General features: G+C 40.0%; 1 protein-coding gene and 1 pseudogene across 1 annotated transcript in view; one reads left to right on the plus strand and one right to left on the minus strand.

Annotated features, from left to right (window-relative positions):
- The window catches only part of LOC145418735 (neurotrimin-like), a 199,379-nt gene that overhangs the window by 127,946 nt on the left and 48,280 nt on the right, over positions 1–23,153 (plus strand). Inside the window, exon 4 of the mRNA XM_080287070.1 lies at positions 18,512–18,722. Within this exon, the coding sequence (XP_080143196.1) occupies positions 18,512–18,722 (211 nt within the window). The remainder of the gene's footprint in view (positions 1–18,511; positions 18,723–23,153) is intronic.
- Positions 7,761–7,875, minus strand: LOC145418865 (5S ribosomal RNA; annotated as a pseudogene).

Genomic DNA, 23,153 nt, shown 5'->3' on the forward strand with positions numbered 1-23,153 from the left:
TTCTTATTTCTCCTTTCTCCTTTCTCCCTCCCTTTTACTATTCTTTTCATTACTTCCCCTACTCCTTCTCTTTATCTCTGCTTGCTTGTTTTCTTTTTTCTCTCTCTTTTTCTTTCCCTCTCCCCCAACTCACCTCCTCTTTCAGTTGGACCTCCCACCTCATTTTATTTCACTCCTGCTCATCTCTCAGTTTTAAAGTTTTTTTTCTCTTTATTTCCAATTTTTTTTCATTTTCTCTCTCTCTCTCTCTCTCTCTCTCTCTCTCTCTTCCTTTTCTTCCATTTTTTCATTCACTTTTTCTGCCTCATATAACAGACCTCTCGCCCCCCGTCGTCTTGTCATCAGTGTTTCTCTCCTCTTTATTTCCCTCAACATATTTCTTCTTTCTTTTTTTCCCAATATTTTTTCCGTTCTTCACCCTACTTCTCAGTTTTTCTTCTACCGGTTATGGGTGTCATTATTTATCCCTAGTTCTCCTTTCATTTTTCCTTTCCTTCATCCATGTTCCACTTTGTTTTCTCCTCCTCCCACATCCCTTTTTTCTCCTTCGTCTCTCCCAGTTTCTCCATCAGAGCGTGTGGTACAGCCCCAGCATCCCCTCTTTGTGCTTGTGATCACAGCATTTGATGATGACGTTGTGATGGCAGCAGTACCACCCCACATCAGGAACACACCACACTACTCACAATGCTGTATAAGCTTACACACACACACACACACACACACACACACACACACACACACACACACACACACACACACACACACACACATCCTATCCCATCACCTCAGTCAATACTCCTCACTCTTGCCTTGCTCTTGCTCCCTATCCCTATCGCTTATCTTTCCTTCCTTTCTGCTTCTTATACACACATACTTCTTCTGTCACTCACCTTACCTAACCTCATTACCGAACACATCATTCTCTTGATATATCCTCCCCTCTTACTCCTTGTCAGTCCTCTCTTCGTCCCTACCTACCTGCTTACCACTCTATGTTTTACATCTCCTGATCCCTCCTTTCCTTTCCATCTTGTTATTCTTTACTACTACGTTCTTCCTACCGACCCCCCCCCCTCTTTGTGTGTGTGTGTGTGTGTGTGTGTGTGTGTGTGTGTGTGTGTGTGTGTGTGTGTGTGTGTGTGTGTGTGTATTAGTCAGGCTCCTTCACCTGCAGTTACACCGCATATCACATTCGCATGACTGTTAGTGCCCTTCTTAAACTCTAACACATCTTAGTCTCATATCTTAACCCCTCAGAAAGGACAGATAGCACTGATGCTGTTTGCTTTCTTTTGTACTCCTTTTTCATCGCAAATTTCCCCTTGACTTCTGCCCTCACCTCTTCCACCGTCACTTCCACGCACATTTCACTCAAATTTTCCTCCACTCACATTTACCTTCATCATTCCTTGATACACCTCTTAACAGTCTTGTCTCTTTTCTACATCGTTATTCCCTTCCTGATCCTCATACCTCTCCTTGATCTTTCTTCCACACTTTACACTGTTTTCACTCCCCTCCATCCTTTTCTCAAGTTCCTCTCAGACTTCCTCTTTTCTCGCCAATATCCACCCTTCCTCCTCCTCTACTACATCTTAAACTGATCCTTCTTCCCTTTCACTGCCACCCTCCACTATGTTTCCATTGGTTTAGTACTCCCTCCTCCCTCACCCTCTTGATATTATCTCAATTTCCCATCGTTCCTTTTCCCTCCCTCCTTTCTTCTCTCCCTTTTCCCTGATATCTCCATCTGTCACTCCCCTTCCCTTCCTCCTTCCCTAATTCTCTCTTCCTAAACGTACCGTGTGGCTTTTTCTACCTTTTCCAATCTTTTCCCTAGATACATCCCATTCCTACTTCGCTCTCATTTCCTTTGATATCTCTTCCCCTCGAACCTCTTTGCGTTTTCTCCTAATGATCCCCTAGCTTTTCCCTCGAAATCTTACTTTTATTGATTCCTTAACTCTTTCGTGACCTTCATTTTCCTTCCTTCTCCCCTCTCTCAGCTTTTTCTCAGTATTCCTATTCCTTGCCCAAAATCCTCTCCCCCTCCTTCACTACCAGCCTCTCCTCTCTCCTTCCAGTAATTTCATACCTTCTCTCTATATCTCCTCCTTCCCTGCCCTACACAACCACCCTTCTTTTTCCTAATACCCTCTTCTCTCCTTTACTCCCCTGCCCCCTTTCTCAACCTGTGCTCCCTCATTCCCTTCCCCACCTTTTCTTAATCTCTCACTTCTCTTTGCTCCTCCCCACGTCTCTCCTTTGGGTCCAGTGCCTCCCTCCCCCTCTCCCTCCTCTGTCTCCTCCTATCTCTCTTTTGCTCTCTCTCTCTCTCCTCCCCATTTCTTCTCTCCATCCCACACCTCCCCTTGTTCTCTTCTCTCTTCCCAGCTCCACCCCATTCTTTTTTTTTTGTCATGATACCTATTCATCTTCAAAAGAAATCGGGTTTCTATTTTCTGTGAGAGTGCATATCACGTACCAGGGATGACGGGTAAGGCGGTGACTAGATGGGTGATGTGGGTGGCGTTAAGGTGTGTATGCTTTCTGACATACTCGACATGACGCTCCCACAGTATCCAACATAACGTCAGGACTCAAAATATTTGGCAAGAAAATCTGCAGAAAGGCTAGAAAATAGATAAAAGAAAAGAAAATGTTAATGGACTGGAGAGGAAATCTTTTTATTCTAATTCTATATCACCGAACGTATAGCAGGTCGACATAAAAATAAGATTCCTGAAAAATCTTAAAATATCCAATTTAATTCAAGATAAGACAAATGTATTGCTGAAAAAGCTATTATATGATTAGTTCTCATATCACTGGCCAGGTAGATCCAAAGAACCAGTACTGGATCACATTGTGGCTGGGGTCCAACAGAGAGAGTGATGATAGGTAAGGTGCTGTGTGGCCTGGTATGGGTTGGTGGATGTCAATAATGTGTTTACAGTTACGTACTATATTGCCCCATCGGATCGTCATATGTGATGAAACCAGACAATTTTATTCAACAAAGAAATATTTTTTGACCTGAAGTGTTTACATATCACATTCACTAATTCCATCAATGAGAGTAATAATTATTTTGTTAGATAAAATCATCTGTGGGAAGTAAGAATAAACTAAGACGTCACTATAGTCCAGAAGTTGATCTTAGGATGCTCTGAGATACATCATCCTTAGCCATCTCTATTGTATATCACACCATTAACTTCTTCAACATGTCATGGATTTGTTTTCAGTACACACAGTCTCGATGAAAAACACAGAATTGAATATTATTTTATCCATTATAATGACTTATTCAACATACAGACTTCGCAAAAGAAACTGACCCCACCGGGCATCCTGTTAAAAAGAAAAAAGAAAAAAAAAGTCACACCCCCATCGAATATACTAATGATACAGACAAAAGTATGCAACATAACTATTTCCTAATACTTGTCATGTTGCCCTTTGTCTCAGTTGCAAACTTGAGGAGTTTGGGGATACAGTATGCTAAATTGTGTAAGCATTCTGCATCCATCTCTTTGACCCACATGTTGCGAGTCTCATCCCCAAGGCGAGGCACTGATGAGCTGTTGCAGGTTTTAAGCTTGTCCTTCATATATTTCCACGCTTTTTTTATGGGATTCAGATCTGCAGGGTTACTTGGCTAACCCAACACTTCAGTGTCTTTATCTGAGAGGAATTTCATAACTTTTTTCCTTATGACATGGAACAGACATGGGACACAGTGGTGTATAATATGTGTGCAGTCATGAATGTCATAAAATTGCAGATGGTCGTCCAGCACCTACATGTACCGATCAGCATTCTTTGTCGTGTTTTTAGGAAGTAGAGGCCTCGCTTGCCCATTTCCCCTCTAAAACAACCCCACACCATCACACTATGACTGTGATTGGCAGTCTTCTGAGTGCAGTAGGGATCAATCATAGCCACTGATAATGCAAGGCTTCCTCACTCGCCCAATACGAGGGCGAAAACACATAAAAGTGGTCTCTTTTGTGAATTTCATCTTCCTCCAGTCTTCTGAGGTTCAGTCCTTGTACAGTATTTTCCTGCAAATCCAGGCAGCTTTTTGTGCATTTGTGTGGTCAGAAGTGTTTTTGTGGCTGGCAAGCAGGTGGTAGTTGCGGGCCCTTCTGTTGCCGGTGTTGGATGGTGTGGATAGATACACCTTGTAGGAGCTTGGGATGATTTTGCATCCATAATATCGGGATTTTAAAGCGCCATACGCATTAGGAGATTTTCTATGGCCTTCGTTGTCATTCATTGTCGTCCAGGACGAAGTTTTCCTAGCGGGAAAACATTTTGTGGGAGGCCACGTGCACTGTTCACTGACCGTCCAACTTGTTGTGCTGTTTCTTTGGTAGGGATATTCTCTTCCTCCCTGGTGTGAATACGAGCCTTTTCCATTATAGTCAGATTAATTACACAAATATCTAATCACTAGAGTGCACACAATAACATCAAATACAGTGGGAAGCAGTATCCAAGAGTTGTGACGGGGACTGAAACCTGCAGTATTGCCCATGGCTCAGCTGGTGGGTGACAGAGTTAGACTCGCTTGAACATAACTTTCGATTCGCTTGAGGTAAACCTAGAGGGATGCCAGATGCCGCCAGACAGATATGGAGCTGATACCAAGTCAAGCCAGACAGTTCCTGGCCATTGTATTTTGAGGTGGAACAGACAGTTTCTTTTTTGGAGCCTGAGGGTAGCGTATTTATGCTGAAAGATATAGCGGTCTCTCCAAGTATCTCTCCATGCCCTGCAAAGCTATATGGTACATTGGTCCTAGCTCGGAGAATTCACTCGCCCTTTTTGCGAAGTCTGTATATTTCATGGTTGCTACTGTTTCATAAATTTAATCAGTCTAGAAGAGAAGTATCCAACAGAGGGGTATTGATGAAGGCTACAACTAACTCCATCAATTCGAAAAGTGTTTCCCAGGTTGAATATGGTCGTATGCAGGTACTGTACTTACGACAAAATAAAAATATCATTGTGCAGAGATTTCCACCCACATGAAGAAGTAAACTAGTAACGAAATGTGCCTGCGAGTTTGTGAAAAAAATATAGGTGACTGTTAGCGTGTGCTTATGTCAAAGCAGAGAGAAGAGTTGCGAGGGAGTTTGCATAAATAAATAAAATTAAGTACTGACATGCCATATGAAGAAATATACTGACATGGAAGAGGTCTTTGGGAGGTGACATAAATAATATTAAGGGACACTAATTTGTCATACATAAGTAGACTGATAAGGAAGTTATGCATGGGAATTTGCACAAACAGCATATGTAACTAAAAATTTGCCGTATAAATCAAACACATAGTGGCATGGCAGAGGCAGAATGGTGCTTTCTCACCCTTTGGACAGAGGGCCCCCGGCAGTTGAGGCAATTAAATGGTAGTGAGGTTAAGGAAGGGGAGCTGAAGATGGAAGGAAGGGAACACCTGCCTGCGAGGACAAAGATAAGGCATTTTCAAACTTGTGAGCTGAATGCAATTAGGGTAACAAGAATCTGAAAGGTTCGAGCATCTTTATTTAAGGCTTTCCAGAATTCACTTACAGTTTTGGTGATACAGTTTGACTTGAACCAGACGATTGTATTTAATTATTATCCCATTGGAAAGGCTGTAATAAACCCCTCCATTTCCGAAAGTCGCCCTAACTGTAATAGAAGAATGAAGTAAAGTGTCATCGCCCAAGTAATTATTTTTTTTTCTAGTGGCCTCCTTTACTCATCTTTTTTCTTTTCTCGTACGAATCATCTTTTATTATTCTAACCATCTTTTTGTTTGTACTTTTTTCACTCTGACTATGTGACTGATTTTTCAGAAATCGTACTCTCAGACTAGTTACGTTTACTACAAAGGTACAAAAGTTTAATTTGCACATATAGATTCTCCCGTTTGTAAAATTCAGGGCACTGTGGACCTGAGATCTACTGACCCTTTCATGGTCAAACCAACTCCAGTAATTTGTGTGATTATTATTTATACTTTTTTACGTAAAAGTAGATCCTAGTACTCTATTCAAGCAAATGCCAAATATTTACTTTCAGCTGAGAGTATGCTAAATGAGGTTTTTCTTGTTATGTGGATAGAAGATGTTCCACATGAACAACGCACAACGATTTAAAATTAAAATGCTTTAACGTTCTATTTTATTTTATTTTATTTTTTTAGTTTTTTAGAGAGAGAGAGCCTGTTCGAGCCAAAGTAAGGTGCTAGACTGTTCACGGACGAATAGTCGTAAATTTACTACCAGAAATAGATAGTTATCCATGTGACTTAACTTCATTTTGAATGCATAGAGAGGTAGTACAATATGCTATAGTATGCTGGTTGACAGAGCATTACTATAAAATGGAATGTGATGTCAACTGTATGAAGCTGGTGTTGCTCAGAATGGCCAGTACGTCTGAGTTGGTACTGTTGAGCACGTCCAGTACGCGAGTGTGGATGATTGAGATGTCTGTAACTAGTCAGTGAGCTCATGTCTTGTCACCCACATGAGAGATAACGTTGTGAGTGCTTGAATTTGTGAGTTAATGAAATCGTAGAGCAAGGATTCGGAGCGTGAAGTCGTGATCTTAATTTTAAGCAGTAATTTATGCTAATGACCAAGATAGACTGATAAAATCATACTATATTATTGACTACGAAATTCACATTATTAAGATGATGGGTGTAATCACTGTGTAAGGAGTCGATTCTACTTAAGCACAGATAATCGTATTTTCAATTTATAACGTTTATTCTCTCTCCAGGTTCTAAGTTTAAACTCAGATTGACTAATGGTATCTTTTTTTTAAGCAAAATTAAGTTCATTTAACCATCCTGAAATTATAAAATATCATCTCAACATAAGTAGTGTATGAATATTCCCGCAAATTAGAGGTGGTGCCATCAGAGCACATTGCAGTTACTGTGGAAAAAATATAAATCTAACTTCGGGAACACCTACTTCTAACCTATTGCAGAATCTGAGGGTAGGTCTGCTTAACTACTGGTGTAACATTTTTTAAGCAATGGACTGCTGGTCCTTCAGCTGAAGACTTGTGTATGTGATGGGGAGAGTCAGTAATATTAATTAAAGTCCTTTCCACGGGGTGGACTAAACAATATTCCATTTCCTCAACGCAGTGTCGAATTTATGTTCATGTAAAAAGGGAAGGCAGGTCTTACCAATCCCAAGATAAGGCTACGTAAAACTATTGTGCATACCATTTTTAGGAGTAACCGGGGCACGATCATCATGACAACGGCGCCTTTGTCCATGGAAATTAGTGCCATAAAAATGGCATTTGGGGCACGTTGGGTAAATTCATTAAGTTTTGAAGGTCATTACAGGTATGATAATTAATACCTGTTTGATCAATATCAGCCTAATAACATACTTGCTTATAGGCGCTATTAGATGTAGATTGTTATACGTGTAAATTATAGATGGCAAGAAGCTGAAATATTAGCAGTACATTAGTAGAAATAACTTCAGTTCTGTGTTATGAAAAGGATCAAGGAAATTACGCAAAAAATATACATAGAAGTCCAGATCTAGCTAGGGTTTCAGAAATCTAATGCTGAAATATTGAATTTCTCATGAAATATTCGTACCCAATTTTATTCATTCATTCATTGCCAGACGCCATGTATCCCAGACAGGGTGGCCAAGGGCTTAGAGTTAGTTGTTTTACAGGGAGGGGCACTAATCCTCCACCAACCCCACTTGACGTAGGGATGCCAACAGCATCTGGTGTTCCCAGGCGGTCACCCATCCAAGTACTAACCAGACCCAACGTTGCTTAACTTCGCTGATCGAACGGGAAGCGGTGTACTCAACGTGGTATGCCGACCCAATTTTATCATTATGGTAAATATGATTATCCTTATTACATGTCAGTTACCTTATGATACCTGTTCTGTACTGTTCTTTTTGCTCATCACACTTTATAGGCAAATTTCCATTGGTACAGTCCATAACTCTTATATTATCCATTGGGATGTCTCACCTTAAAAACACATGCTGGAAGTAAACCTGCAGCCAATGTTATTAGAACTATTATATGGTTGTCGTTCTGTCTCTTCAGCATGATAATGCATCAATAATGTTAATGACTGAGGCTGGTCCCTCTACATCTACAAGAATGACCTAGTCCACACTAACATCTACCTGAAAGAAGACAACACGTTAAACATTCACACCCATGCCAGAAACTTACTACTGACAAATTGTCACCTTTATTGCTGGCACCATGCAAACCACTGCCACTTATAGAAGCAGCGGAAATTATGGACTTGTTAAGTACATTTAAGTCTGGATATGTCATCCAAACTTGTAGCCACTTAATAACACTTTTGCAGTCTGATTCCCCTGCAGCCAGCAGAACCCTCCTGCTTCTCCCCCTCTCCCTCCTACTCTTCCGCGTGCTAATTCCTTTTCCGATCATTTTTTCCACCCAGAATATTTGGATTATCGAATCTGTTTTTATACCGTTAGAAGGCTGAGACTTTGTAGAATGAGATAAAACAAAAAAAGAAAGTGATATTGCTGAAAATAAAATAGTTATGACGAGTTTATGTTGAAAGAATGCAAAAGAATATTTATACCAAATCCACCTGCTCATGCTTTTTCTATTCCAATCATTTTTTCACCAGGAAATATTCGGAATAGCGGATTTGTTTTTATACTGTTAGAAAGCTGAGGGTTTGCAGAATAAGTAGAGAGTGAAAAGAGTGATATTGCATCAAATAAAATAGCTGTGATGAGTATAAGCTGAAAAAGCACATAAGAACGTTTATGTCACTTTTTGTTTCTAACCTTCTTTTGGCCGCTTTTTCGAATTATTCCATGAATGAAACTAGTATCACCGAACTGGAAATTCAGTCTGGGTAATATCAGACCAATATTGAAATGCTACATGCTATTCTTGATTTATGATGAATATTTCTTTGTTTGGACGTGGATCTGTCTCCAAAGAGCAGGTTGGACACTTTCAGGTTGGACGTGGATCCGCGTCGAAAGACAGCAAAAGTGTTAACATCTTTGCTTGAAAACAACTGTAAAGAACTCCAACAAAGTGCTATCCCTAGAATTAAACTTGTCCCAGAAATTAGTATTACAGTAGATATTTAGAGTAACACAAATGGGTAGTCATCTAGGAATGGCTGCCCACTTCCTACAGGACTGAAAGCTACACTCAGTAATGTAATCCTGCCGAGGTTTTGCAGGTCACTATTTTTGCTCATTTTGAGGATGTAACAAAATTAATTTAGATCACCAGCAAAGTGTCTCATATAAACACAGAGAATGCATTGGACATGATTAAAGCTTTCTCTTTAGATTTATAGAAGCCTCACAAACAAGACATCATCTTCTACAGGTAAGTAGGTCTGAGTAGTTAAGAGAATGACTCGGAATCAGGTATTGAACTTGTAGATATACGAAAGTCTCCAAATGATGTTTTCGGTTTCCTTCCTGAACATGAACTGTGTTTTTCAAACACTTTGCCACTTGTAAATGATGGAATGAGTGAAGCTGGATCACTACTTAAGGCTCTATAAAAGGTGTCGGCTCAAGTACTGAATGTCAGAAAATCTGCTCATGCAATAGATTTGCTAGAGGGAGAGGCCAGACTTCAGACAGTCATGCCAGCAAAATAAAATTCCGAAAGTAACATGAGTAAATCCTTACTGAAATTCATGAAGAAAAGTCAGAGAAACTAGAGACTACTGTATCTAAGCCTACTTATCAAGATCGGTCTGTGCTTACTGAAATGGTAGTAATCTTGACACATTTTGCAGAAGTAATTTTCACTGAAGGTCAGAACATTGTCACATCCAGCTGCCATATCATGTGAACAAAGGCTGAAATCTGAGCTCAGTAACATGCAACAAGGTACAACCAAACTCGACTGGCACCTTATCAACACGGTTTTATCTGTTGTTTAGCTGCTACCTTAGACCCCACATTCAAACTTATTTCGTGCATTAATAATCCAGTAAATATGACTTTACATGCAAGCTGTTAATGCAAGACACTAATAAAAGCTGCAGCAAGTACTGCATATGCCACAGTAAAGTGACAAAAAGAAAATGAGATCCAATCTTGCATAGCCCAAAGTAAAAAAAAAAAAAAAAAAAAGTTTAGCTTCATGGCTACACCTAGTCATCCACTTCTGGCCACTTCGTCTGTGGAAGCAAAACTGAAAAAACTACTTTGAGAGCGCCTGCACCTCGGAAGACTGCAATCCACTGTGATTCTGAAAAACTCATGAGACTGATTACCCATGCTTATCGGGACTAGCCAAACGGAATCTAAGTTTTCCAGCTTCCTCTGTTCCAGCAGAAAGCACATTTAGTACTGAAAGGAAGATAATGAAGGAGTGAACGTTGTAGTTTCAGTGAAAATACATTTCAAATGTTAATGTTCATTAAGAATAATGAACCCTTGTTTGAGGCACAAATTTATCAGTGTGCTTTGTAGGTGAAGTAATTACAGTTTTAAAATCTTATACATAATTCAGGAATAACGTATTTTCTCATGATACAAATTTTCAGATAATTTACCAATAGCTTGTAGTTTTCATGTATTACCTAAATTTATGAAAAATCTCTTCTTCAGTTGCATTTCATCAGCTTTTCTTGGCCACATTCCCATGAAATGTGAAATACCAGCACAATATCGCCATTTTGCATCACATAAAAGTGGCGTTACTGTCAACCATCAACTAATGCAGACGATATGTGCTGGACAAGGACCGTGGTACTCAAACATGCGTTACTTAAACAATATGTTTGCATGTACAACGGTACAATGTAGTCTGGTGACTTTCCAAAACTCTCACTTTTATCCCTTCTTGCCATCCAACGCCACATAAATTACCCCCTACTTATACTTAGCATCAGGTAAAGCACTGCAAGAGATATAACTATTGTAATTAAGAACATGAATGATATTAAAATAGCATTAACAAAAACAAAAGCGGCCTTCTCCCCCCACGCCTCTCCCCATTGTTGATATGTTGCTGCTCCTGCACTTCATTCTTCAGCGTCTAAGTCGACTCCTTCGAAGTCCAGGGCTGGAACAATGGAGTTGACCTCATCGCCGGAGGTGGATGTATAGTCAGGGAAAGTTCCGCATTACCCACCTCTCGAAACACTGGTGTGAGACGGGTGAATGTGAAATGGCAGCCAGATCTCATGTGTCTGGTAACTGTGAATGTGAAGGAGGAGGAGGCGGGGGATTGAGGGCAGAGGAGGGTTTGGTGATAGGTTGGGAATGAAAAGTAGTCTGCAATCAATGACTTGGACGGTGTGTTCGAGTTAATTTGATAAGGTTAGATGACTATATAATACTAGCATTTTATTTAAGAAAATTACGTAGATGTCAAGTGGGGTTGGTGGAGGATTAGTGCCCCTCCCTGTAAAACAATTAACTCTAAGCCCTTGACCACCCCGTTTGGGATACATGGCGTCTGGCAATGTATGGATGGATGGACGTAGATGTCTGTAGAGTTAATATTGCCATGAGAATTATGGAAGTTTGCTGGGTTCGGGCAGAAGTTTGAATACTTTCATTCCCTCTCGACATTAACATGAGACGTTTCCCCAGGAGATATTCGTAACGGTATACCATATTTTTATATTCTGCGTTGACTCGAGAAGAATGCCACCATATTATATATATATATATATATATATATATATATATATATATATATATATATACACACACACACGTGTGTGTGTGTGTGTGTGTGTGTTTAAATTTTTATAAATTTATTTAATTATTTATTCTGTCATTCTAGTATAATTATCCGCCTGCAAACATTTCCAGTGTTATTCTGGTAATTATTCATCTCGAACTTAGAGTCTAGTGTAGTGTGTAATAATAATAAAAAAAATCTATATGAGCGATTGACAGACTTTTCGCTTTCCTTTAGACAGAATGACATGGAAGGTCCTAATTAAAAGATCAGTCTCTTTAACTGTCATTCCTATGGAACATTACAAAACGAAGGCAAAGAAGCATACCTTTGACAGTAAACATGTATTATATATGCAGTAATGTAGACAGACTCAGAGAACAGTGTGATACCATACAAACAACATACCACTTTTGCACTTTGAGAATACGTCGGACGCATTATCATTGGCTATGGATACTGTGACGTGAGCAATTCTCCAAACTCTCCACCCCCGGCCACCCTTCCTCCCAATGAGAGTTACCAGACAGTTGGGGTCTGGTTGGTGCTTCGTGACTTTTCGTCGACCACCAATGCTTTGAACAGTGGGTAAAACGGAACTTTCCCTGACTGTACCCGGATGCAAGCTAGCCAATCATGGCAAGTCTGGCGGGTGACGTCACCGCTTGCGACTTTCAAATTGTGTGCCCAGGCCACCTGACACTTCCCATCCAAACTCCGTATTTTCCCCGTGTTGATTATGTCCTGTCTCATTATGCTGATCGCGTAAGTACAAATACGATATACGAGTTCCTCAAGCGCGTGTTACTCAAGGACTGACTATACTAAAAAATATATATATTTCAAGCTCTGCAGAATAACAGTCAGGCTAACAACATGAGACTGCTGGAGCCTTGGCTTAGTGTAGTATCTTATGTTGTGTTTCTGTTCTAAGTAGCCTACTAGGAAAACAAACTATTATACCTACTGCTATATGTAGGATGAGTTTGATATCCCGGTGCTGAATACTGATACCAGTAATGAAGTCTTCTACCATTGCACAACTTTAGTACAGAACTAGGCTCACATACGGTATAGCTATAGGTATTTTTTTTCTCTTCTTCTTAACAATGAGAATTCATTCATGAATACTTTCATAAAATATTCGTATTTGCATTCGAATTCACGGTGCTTCTTTTGTATTTGTATTCACTTTCGTTTTCGTTGAAACTTGAAGTATTCATACATGTACTTTAATGCTTAACTCTAGGATTCATTCCATGCCTGATTAGGACTTGAATAAAAAAAATATAATTTTTGGCCGTAAGAACCCAAGTGCAATGATATACATTACTCAACACTTTTTGATATTGGCTTTATCTACTCGTACTTATAATTGTTTCATTACTCAGCCACTTGTCCTCCTTTCCCCTTTGATGAGGTGAGATTAATTATGATCTTCTCTCTTCTCCAGGTTGCGTGTGCCTCCAAAGGCAATGGTATCCATCATTAAGGCGTTTTTTTTCTTGCAGTATATATACTGTATATATCAATCAATCAATCAATCAAGCATTTCCTGTAGCACCCTCGGGGATTCATAGGGCCTCGATGAACTCACACCACCACATCCTATCTTGTGCTAACTCCTCAAGATCTCCCCAACACTCATCTCCAGCTTCCCGTCTCTTTGTCCTCACCCACGTCTCTTTTGGCCTTCCTCTACCTCTCCTACCAAGTGCCACCCACCCTGGTGTACCTCGTACTATTCCCTGTCTCCTATACACATGTCCTAGCCACTTCCATCGTGAGAACCTAACATATTCATCGACCGGCTGCACTCCCGTTATTTCTCTAATTCTACTATTTGGTATCCTTTCCCACCACTTAACTCCTAATATTCTTCTAAGTGCTTTGTTTTCAAACACCAAGAATTTATTTTCCATAGTCATTGTGCTGTACCAAGACTCGTGTCCATAAATTAAGATACTCCTAACCATTACCTTATAAAGTTTGATTTTTGTATGCACAGAAAAATTGTTATTATTCCAAATATTTTTAAGCATTCCCATTGCCTGATTAGCCTTCGTTAACCTTTCCTCGAATTCAAAGTTCAAAGAACCATCCTTGGCTAAATAAGTACCTAAATATTTAAACCTATCAACTTGCTTTACAACCATACCTCCAATTACACATTCCTGCGCATTTTCCATATTCATATTGATTATTTCAGTTTTTCCACAATTAATAACAAAACCCACCTTGCGACCTTCACTCACCAAACAGTCCAACACTCTCTGCATCTCTTCTGGCCCATCACAAATCAAAACTTTATCATCTGCATAATCTAAATCCAAAAGTTTCCTGTTCTCTCCCCAAAGTATACCTGCACCGGTTTCTGTTCCAACGCGTTTCATAATGTAATCAATGACCAATATAAATAGTAAAGGCGATAGAACACCACCTTGAATTACTCCGGACTTGACTTCAAACGAATCACTCAGACAACCATCAACCATCACTTGACAAAATGTGTCCTCATGCATGTTCATAATGACCCTCACAAACTCCTCTGGCATTCCATAATGTCTTATGATCTTCCCCATAGTCTCTCTCGAAACACTATCAAAAGCCTTTTCAAAATCAACAAAACAAAGACTTAACGGTACTCTCATTTAATTAACTTGCTGCATCAAATGCCTAACTATAAAGATCTGATCATTGCAACCACGTCCCTTTCTAAAACCAGCCTGTTCATCCCTCAGAATACCCTCAACCACCGGCTCCAATCTATTTAACAACACTCTACTGAAAACTTTCAAAGCTATCGGTGACAAAGAGATTCCCCTCCAATTACCACATTCACTCAGGTCTCCCTTCTTCGGAATTTTAACAATTACACCATTCTTCCAAACTGATGGTAGTAACCCCGTCACCCATATCTTATTGAATAGCTTGGTCAAGATCATTATTAATCTATCCCCCTCCACTTTAAACATTTCCGGAAATAAACCATCCTCCCCTGGTGCCTTATTATTCTTTAACTGTTTTACTGCTTTCTCCACTTCTGCAAGCCTCAACTCTCCTGTTTCTATATTTAAATCTTCCTGAGCAGACGGTATATCCTCTTCTGGTGGTATTGGTCTATTAAGAACTGTCTCAAAATGCTCTTTCCATCTATTTTTAATATCTCCATCTTTGGTGAATAAATTTCCTTCCCTGTCTCTAACTGGTATTTCCTTGCGTTTACCTGCATTACCACTCAGTTCTCTAATCGATTCATATGCTATTCTTTGACTCTGTCCATCATTTTTGTTTATTAAGATTTCAGTCTCTGCAACCTTTTCATCCACAGGTATATATATATATATATATATATATATGTATATATATATATATATATATATATATATATATATATATCAAACTCATCTGGTCCTGGAACTCCTGTCCAAGGGATTTTGTCGCAAGCATGCTAGGCGTATCACCCTCCTCCTATCGGCTCATAGTTGCGAAGCTCATAGGTCCCTACCCGGGGTTCCCTTCTTTATTAAATTTTGAGACTGCCCAGTTACATCCTCTGGTGAGGACACTGTGTGCCAGTGGGATATATATATATATATATATATATATATATATATATATATATATATATATATATATATATATATATATATTCTCCTCTGAACTGTCTGCATGCATTCCTCCACCTCTACGACGGGCGCGTAGCTCCCGTCTAGCAACAAACTCTCATCCCTTTTCTGTCCAACTCTCTAATGCAAGAGTTAACAGTTACTCCCAGTCCTTCATTTATGCAACAGGTCAACTCTGGAACTGTCTCCCTCTGTCTTTATTTCCTGCTGCCTATGATCTTTCAAACGCAGTGTGTCCAGGCATCTCGAAATGATCGGATCTTGAATTTGGCTCTCTATTGTCTTTTGTTTTTCTCTTGGAGGGTACTGTTATTGCGGGCTCATGGCCTTTGGTTCCTTCTTCCTCGCATAAAAATATATATATATATATATATATATATATATATATGTAAAATATTTCCGACTCTGGGCATAGGTTTCACAGCCGGTTCCCAAGGTCCAGTAGTCCTCCTACATACCATACACCTCCACAAGTCACCACATCGTCAGTAACAAATACCCACCGTCCATGCTGAATGCATGCTAGGGCTGTCTCATACAGGACTGGTGAAATGGTATTAGTGGTGTTATTTTTACGATGTGTCGTCGGGTCTTCTGGTAGAAAAGTAGTGTCTGCTTCAAAGAAATTCAAATCCTTAAACTGTTCCCTGCCCCATCCTGGATTTGAATCTGAGTCCATTAGGCCTGCAAGCCACCTCTCTGCCTATTTAGCCATCGTCTCCCCCAGTTATGAACCCTGTGAAGCAAGACGGTATCATTTTCAGCAGATCACTCTATACCACTGGACGGGATTCAGCTGTCTATGTGTGTGTCTGTCTTCCCTTCAACTCCTCATTGGCTGTTTGACTGATGTGAATGAGACGTCCACTTAAGTTCAGCTGGTTACTCCAAAGGTCTTCCACTATGTACAATTATCAACCGTGATTTTTAGGAGAGGGGGGAGGGTCAGACCACCACCAATAAAAAATTCTCAGATATATAGAAAGGAGGGCAGATATGGCCTTGATATCACTGTACAGGTCTCCCATGTTTTGCGATGAGGATGAGTTTGAAAAATTTATCTTATAACGATTTATTGTATGTCGAGTCATGATTTTATAACATGAGCTAAATGGTGATATGCTTTTGGCAAAGAGTCACCTGCCCAATAGTCTAAAATCAAGAGTGCAGCTCACCTAATCTGATAGTTATTTCAATTCACTACATATTGTGTGTTGTTTACCACCAAAATAAGTCTAAAAGCAAGTTTGCAACTCATCCAGACTGGTAGTTACATCATTTCATTGCGGTTCACTTGCTGCTTACCACCAAAATTTACTCTGAAAATTAGTTTTAAACTCACCTAAGCTGCTAGTAATTTAATTTCACTTGCTGCTTAAACTCCAATACATAATTGTTCTATCACTGACTAGCACACCCAACAGTAATGAGTTCAAAGGCCTTCTTGGAACAAACAAATGACAATAAGTTTCCGTGTTAGTTGTCGTATAGGCAAAAATATCGATCGTAAGTGGTCTGGAGAGGCTTTGTACAAGGTCATAATGGTCGTATATGTGAATATGCAATCGTATACCAAAAAAATTCATAACCTTTCGTCATGCGTTAAACGATTCAACGCAAATCGTCTCAACGTATAACATAGATCTGCTGTACAGTATATGTTGTAGACTCTCATCCGTAATGCGGTATTAGGGGAATGTGACCCCTCCAATGATTCTTGAGGGGTCAGCCCCCCCTTCCCAAAATATGAACAATCAGAAACTGGAGAAAATGAGCACAGATTTCAGCACATCTTCTCAGGTCAGTTAGTCTGATTCCTTGATAATGTCTTCCACTGCATAAAATTTTCCATCATTTTCTCAGGGGGTCAGCCCTTACTGTATAACTTATAAAGGATACAAAATAGGGAAAGAAAGGCAGATATTGCTCTGATACCTTAGTACATGTTGTTGAATGGGCTCCCATTCATTTACTACTACTACTACTACTACTACTACTACTATACTACTATTTCTACCACTACAACTACTACTACTGCTGCTATTACCACTATTACTGTTGCTACTACTACCACTACTACTACTACCCCTACCTCTACTGCTGTTACTACTACGACTACTACTTCTCACTCAGTGTATCCTGGGATATCACCCCTTCACATACGGCATAATATGCAACCACTGCCATCGTGTGTTTTTTACATCGGGTTACTAGTTTCTTTTATCTACCTGTCTATCTATTGCCAGACGCCAGAATCCCGCAAAGGGTGGCCATTTGACTTAGAGTTATTTGTTTTACAAGGAGGGGCACTAACCCTCCACCATCTCACTTGTTGACACGTAGGGAGCACGTATAGTTTGGTATTATGGTTACCACCCAGCACTGGAAATGGTTTCTTGGCTTACAAGAAACCATTTGCTTGTCACTCAATGTCAAGTCACCTGTAAAGGAAAGATAAGCAATAAGAAGTGACAGGAAAGATGGGAGAAATAGGAAGAGAGGAGGGCAAGTTTCTTTTATGATGATGTAATATTATTTTGCATTTCTTTCAAATCGGCGTGCATAACGCAGAATTGGGTATGCATTTCCCAGGTTTTCTCATAGTACACAGGAAGAAACTGTTCGTATAGTTTATTTCTTTCCAGTTTCTTCTATTACCTTGCACTCTAAGCTGGTGAAATTTGTTTCTCACCCTTTCCATTGTGCTCAAGCAACATGGACCCAAAAAGAGACTGGTTTCCATTTCTTTCTATAATTTTTACTTTCCAGTTCTTGCTCTTTTTCATTACTCGATCCTCATCTATTTTCTCTCTCATTTAGATAGATTATTGTTCCCCTCTTCTTTAAGTAACATGGATCTGCAAAGAGACGAGTGGTCACACACTACTGACGGGTGCCCTACAAGTCATACTAACCTGGGAGTGTTGTTTCACTGTTTACATGTTCAGGTGTTGTTGATCTACAAAGTGATGGATGGTGACACATTAATGACGGTGGCCACACAAGTCATATGAACCTGAAAATGTTAATGTTGCACTGTATTCTTGTTCAGATGGCGTGGATCTACAAAGGGATGGGTGGTTGCATAGTGGTGACAGTCATCACGCAAGTCATATGAACCTGAGAGTGTTAACGTTGCATTGTTTCTTGTTCAGGTGGCATGGATCTACAAGGGGACGGGTGGTCGCACAGTGCTCACAGTGGCCACGCAAGTCATCACGAAAAACCCACGCATATCAGCCACGCAGGAGGCTCAGGCATGGGTGCTGACCATCACCAACCTCACCAAGAAGGATCAGGGCGTGTACATGTGTCAGGTCAACACCAAGCCAGTCAGAAAGCAGCTCGGATTTATTAGGGTCGTTGGTGAGTGCTTCTTTAATTTTTTGTGGGGATACTTGGGAGTCAGAGTGCGTGATGGGAGAAGAGACCCCAGCATTATTCTGGTTGGGGACATGTGGGTGGAGGGAAAGCGAGATTCACAAAACACTCTGCCTTTTATTCTTCAATGACCTTCAAAGCAGTGATAAGAAACAGGGAAGTGAGCATGGAAGTGAAAAAGTTACTACATGACAGTATTGTGATACCAACTCTAACGTACGGAAGTGAAGCTTGGACGTTGTTGGAAGGACACAAGTCAAGAGTGAGAGCAGTGGAAATGAGTTATTTAAGAGGAGCCTGTGGAGTCACATGGAGAGACAGGCTGACGAATGAGGATATAAAGAAGCGTTGTGATGCTGATGTGGATGTGATAGGAAGCGTTATGAGGAACACACTGAGGTGGTTTGGCCATGTGGAGAGGATGGAGGGTGAAAGACTGACGAAGAGAGTGTATGTGAGTGAGGTGGAGGGGGAAAGAGGGAGGGGGAGGCCGAGGATGAGATGGAGAGATGGGGTGGAGAAGTATATGAGAGAGGGGGGTGTGAGTTGGGAGCAGGGGAGTGAAATGGCGGGGGACAGGGCGACTTGGAGGCGCTTTGTTTGTGGCCACCCCAAACGGGATTGAGGCGTCTGGCAATAGATAGATAGATAGATAGACCTTCAAAGCTGTGCATCTAACCCTATTCATTCATATGCTGATGACTCCACCCTGCATCTCTCCATTTGCTTCCTGCAGTGTCGATCTCAGTAGTTACTTCAATAAACAAGGGATGAGGCTATGGCACACCTAAAGTCTGACTTGGCTTATATCTGTGATTGAGGTAAGAATTTTCTTGTTGTTTTTAATGCATCAAAAACTCAGTTCTTACATGTATCAACTTAAGTAAATCTTTCATAGGAGTACCTTCTAATTTTTACCAATATCCAGCTCATTTCTGCATCATCGTCTTTAAACTTACTTGGGGGTTCATTCTCTCGGGATTACCTTTCTTGTAAATTCTGCTTCCAAGAGATTGGGTGTGATTAGCCGACTCTGTGCTTTCTTTACCCATACCCAGTTGTTGACTTTATACTCGGGTTTTATTTGTCCTTGTCTAGGATACGACTCTCATGTCTGGGGAGGCCCCCCCCCCCACATAAAGTCTTTCTTAGCAAGGTGGAGTCAAAAGTTTTTCATCTTATTAACTCTCCTTCCCTCACTGGCTCTCTTCAACCATTGTCTTTTCACAGCACTGCAGCATCTTTATCTCTTTTCTATCACTGTTTCAATGATCACTGCTCTTTTGAACTGTCTGCTTGCATCCTTCCACCACTACGGAGGGTGCATAACACCCATCTAGCAAGAAACTACTATCCCTTTTCTGTCCAGCTCTCTACAGCAAGGTTTCCATTACTTCCAGTCCTTCATGTATGCAACAGGTCAGCTCTGGAAATGTCTCACTCTGTCTGTATTTCCTCCTGTCTATGATTTCCAGTCTTTCAAATGCAGTGTGTCCAGGCATCTTTGAATGAACGGTTCTTGAATTTGGCTCGCTGTTACCTTTGTTAATTCTTGGAGGGACGAATTTGTGGGCTCCTGGTCTTGGTTACTTCTTCCTTGCATAAAAGAAAACTAAGATAAAAATGTAGAACTTCGTAGCCACCATTTATATACATATATATATATATATATATATATATATATATATATATATATATATATATATATATATATATATATATATATATATATATAAACTCTTTAGTCTTGTAATATTTGTCTTGAGCTTTGGTTAAAGTTATTGTGGTAATCGAAGAGCAGGAGGAGTTAAGATGAATACAAAGAGTTGCTCTTGATTAATTATCTTCAGAGAAAGTCTAAGTTGAGCAGCATATGTATTACAAGGGACTTAATATACTAAGTCTAGTTGGACCCCTCTTCTTATTCGCTCTCTCCACTAGCTGCTGGTTCTATGGCCAGTCCCTTTCTGAGCTCTGATTCCTACATTCTCGTTTAACAGGGGTCGTGTCACGTGTGCTATACTGTCGTGGAAGCTTCTAGAATACTGTATGTCTGTGTGTATGTACTGCTTCCATTGCACGATCGACATTCCTTCACTTAAAGAGTTGCAAGCTAATTTCCCGTTCCCACACCTTGTCTGGTGCTCTGTCTATTTATCTATCTATATATCCATCATGCTATCTGTTATAATTTGTATTTATAATATGGAGTCCTGACAAAAAAAGACCTTGTAGGCCGGGCATTCAAAATTCTTGTCTTCACTTTGACATAAAAACAGTCATTTGAAGATGATTTCCTTTACTTCTTTATTTTGAGGTTCATGCAAGCTGCCTTACCTTCAATATGGAATTTATTATTTTTTTCAGAAATCACCATAGTTTTTGATAAATTGCAGAATGCATCACACTGAACAAAAATAATGCCCTTTTTTGTTTAACAAGCGTGGACAATTTCCTTCTGCTGACGATTGTGTTTATGGGCTATTCAACATTTCCTACTAAGTTAACCTAATTTAAGGAAGGTGTGCTAATTAACCTCAGCTGTGCTGATAATTTGGAAGGTAATTTACTTCCCCTGAGTCACTGTTTTATAACTAATGTTAACTGTGCCTCATATGAAGTTTGCAGTGTTACCCGTACAGACATTCATTGTGCCACATATGAGGTCTGCACCTCGGCGAGGGGTAAATAAGTAATAACCGTGAGTGTGAAATAAATGTGTAATTTTCAGCAAAGTCCCACGAAGAATTACAGTGAATAACTTCACGTGGTACCATTTTAAGGAAAATATGTAAATACTGGATTATGTACTACATAGTGTATGAATGGTATTATGTATTTTTTTCATAACAACAAGTATTTTTATTCTTGTTTTTAAAAAATGGCAATAAAAATAATATATATAAGAAATGTCTTTACAAACTATTACTTCTCCATTTCACATGTGTATTCCACATTTCACATTTCACTGTCACCCATTATACCTGAGGGTGTTGAGGTCAGGTGGAGAGGCATAGGAACTGAAAATAAACAATGCAAGAATACATCCTAGCAACGTTTGAACTATCATGTTTCACAGAGGACAAAACTCCAACTGATATATCTACAGTATATTTCCACAGCAGTGCCTCTTACACCCTCCCCCCTCTCACTTTCACATCTTACACTTCCATGAACATTCCCTGATGTGAAGGGATTAAATCGTTTTCTATATCTCTTACATATTTCCAAAGAGAATTTGTTTTGCAATTTAAATAGTAATTACAAAAAACAGTTGACTGTTGATAAGAGATGTGCTGTTACAAAGTAAATACAGCATATAGGCTAATATCTTAAATCTTATTAAGTTTTAATGGAATAATCTCTCGAACCACTTAAGATAAGCTGATTATAAGGTAATGGTTATAGGCTAATATTTTAAATAAAAAAACAATGTGCATTTTTGTCGTAAAGGTAGAAGATTTTTCATTTTTAAAAGTTGGTAATATCTTTGATTCATAAACTTCAGTAGACTGGAAATCCGAGGTGCACCCCATGTACAAAAAATCTCTATTTATATACCTAGGCTGCTTCCCCCAAGGAAAGGGTGGTACCCGAGACAGGACGACACACTCCCCATTTACTCATCCATTCAAACACATTCATTCGCATCTTAGCCCCAGAGTGGAGAAGGGACAGATCCTCACCGCACCACACCGCACAAGGGTCAACTGCGCAGTGCAATCAGTGACATCTGCAGCAGGGCCCGACAGCAGAGCTGGTTTACCCCTGCAACATCATAATAGACCCATCCCCTTACCCGCACCTGACCTGACTAGCTGATCAGACCAAATGCGGGAGAATATCCCCTCAGGGGATATCCATTTATCCATTCACAATTTCTCTCCATTTATTTCTGTCATGCACAGCCACTCTTCCTTGCTCCACAGACATCCCTCTCGCATCCAGTGTTCTCTTCGCACTGTCCATCCATCCTATTCGTGGTCTCCCTCTCAGCCTTACATCTCTCGCATCAGATCTAGTTATCTTTTTCACCAATCGCTCATTATCCATTCTCTCCATATGCCCAAAGCATCGCAACACCCTCTGCTCAACTCTACCAGCCATAATAATGCTAATAATAATACTCTTATCTTTCCGAATGATATATATCTAGTAATTCATCATCAATCTCCCCCAACCCTCACAAATGAGAAAAATTATATTTTCACCGAACGCTGACGTTGTATGACGTCACAGTGCACCTCGGAATGGCTCCGGCTGCTATGTCGCAGTTAATGGGTTAAGCTTGCTCCGTCCTCTCTCGTTTCCACATCTCTGGGTCAGAAGACTTAACCGCATTTATGCTACAGATGCAGTTAAAGTTCTTCAAGGTAGATGGGCAATGCACTTTTATTATCTTTTGTGTCATGGATG

The sequence above is a fragment of the Coenobita brevimanus genome, chromosome 116 (genome assembly GCF_032717465.1).
Source record: "Coenobita brevimanus isolate Jiangsu-jjx chromosome 116, ASM3271746v2, whole genome shotgun sequence".
NCBI classification, from domain to species: domain Eukaryota; kingdom Metazoa; phylum Arthropoda; class Malacostraca; order Decapoda; family Coenobitidae; genus Coenobita; species Coenobita brevimanus.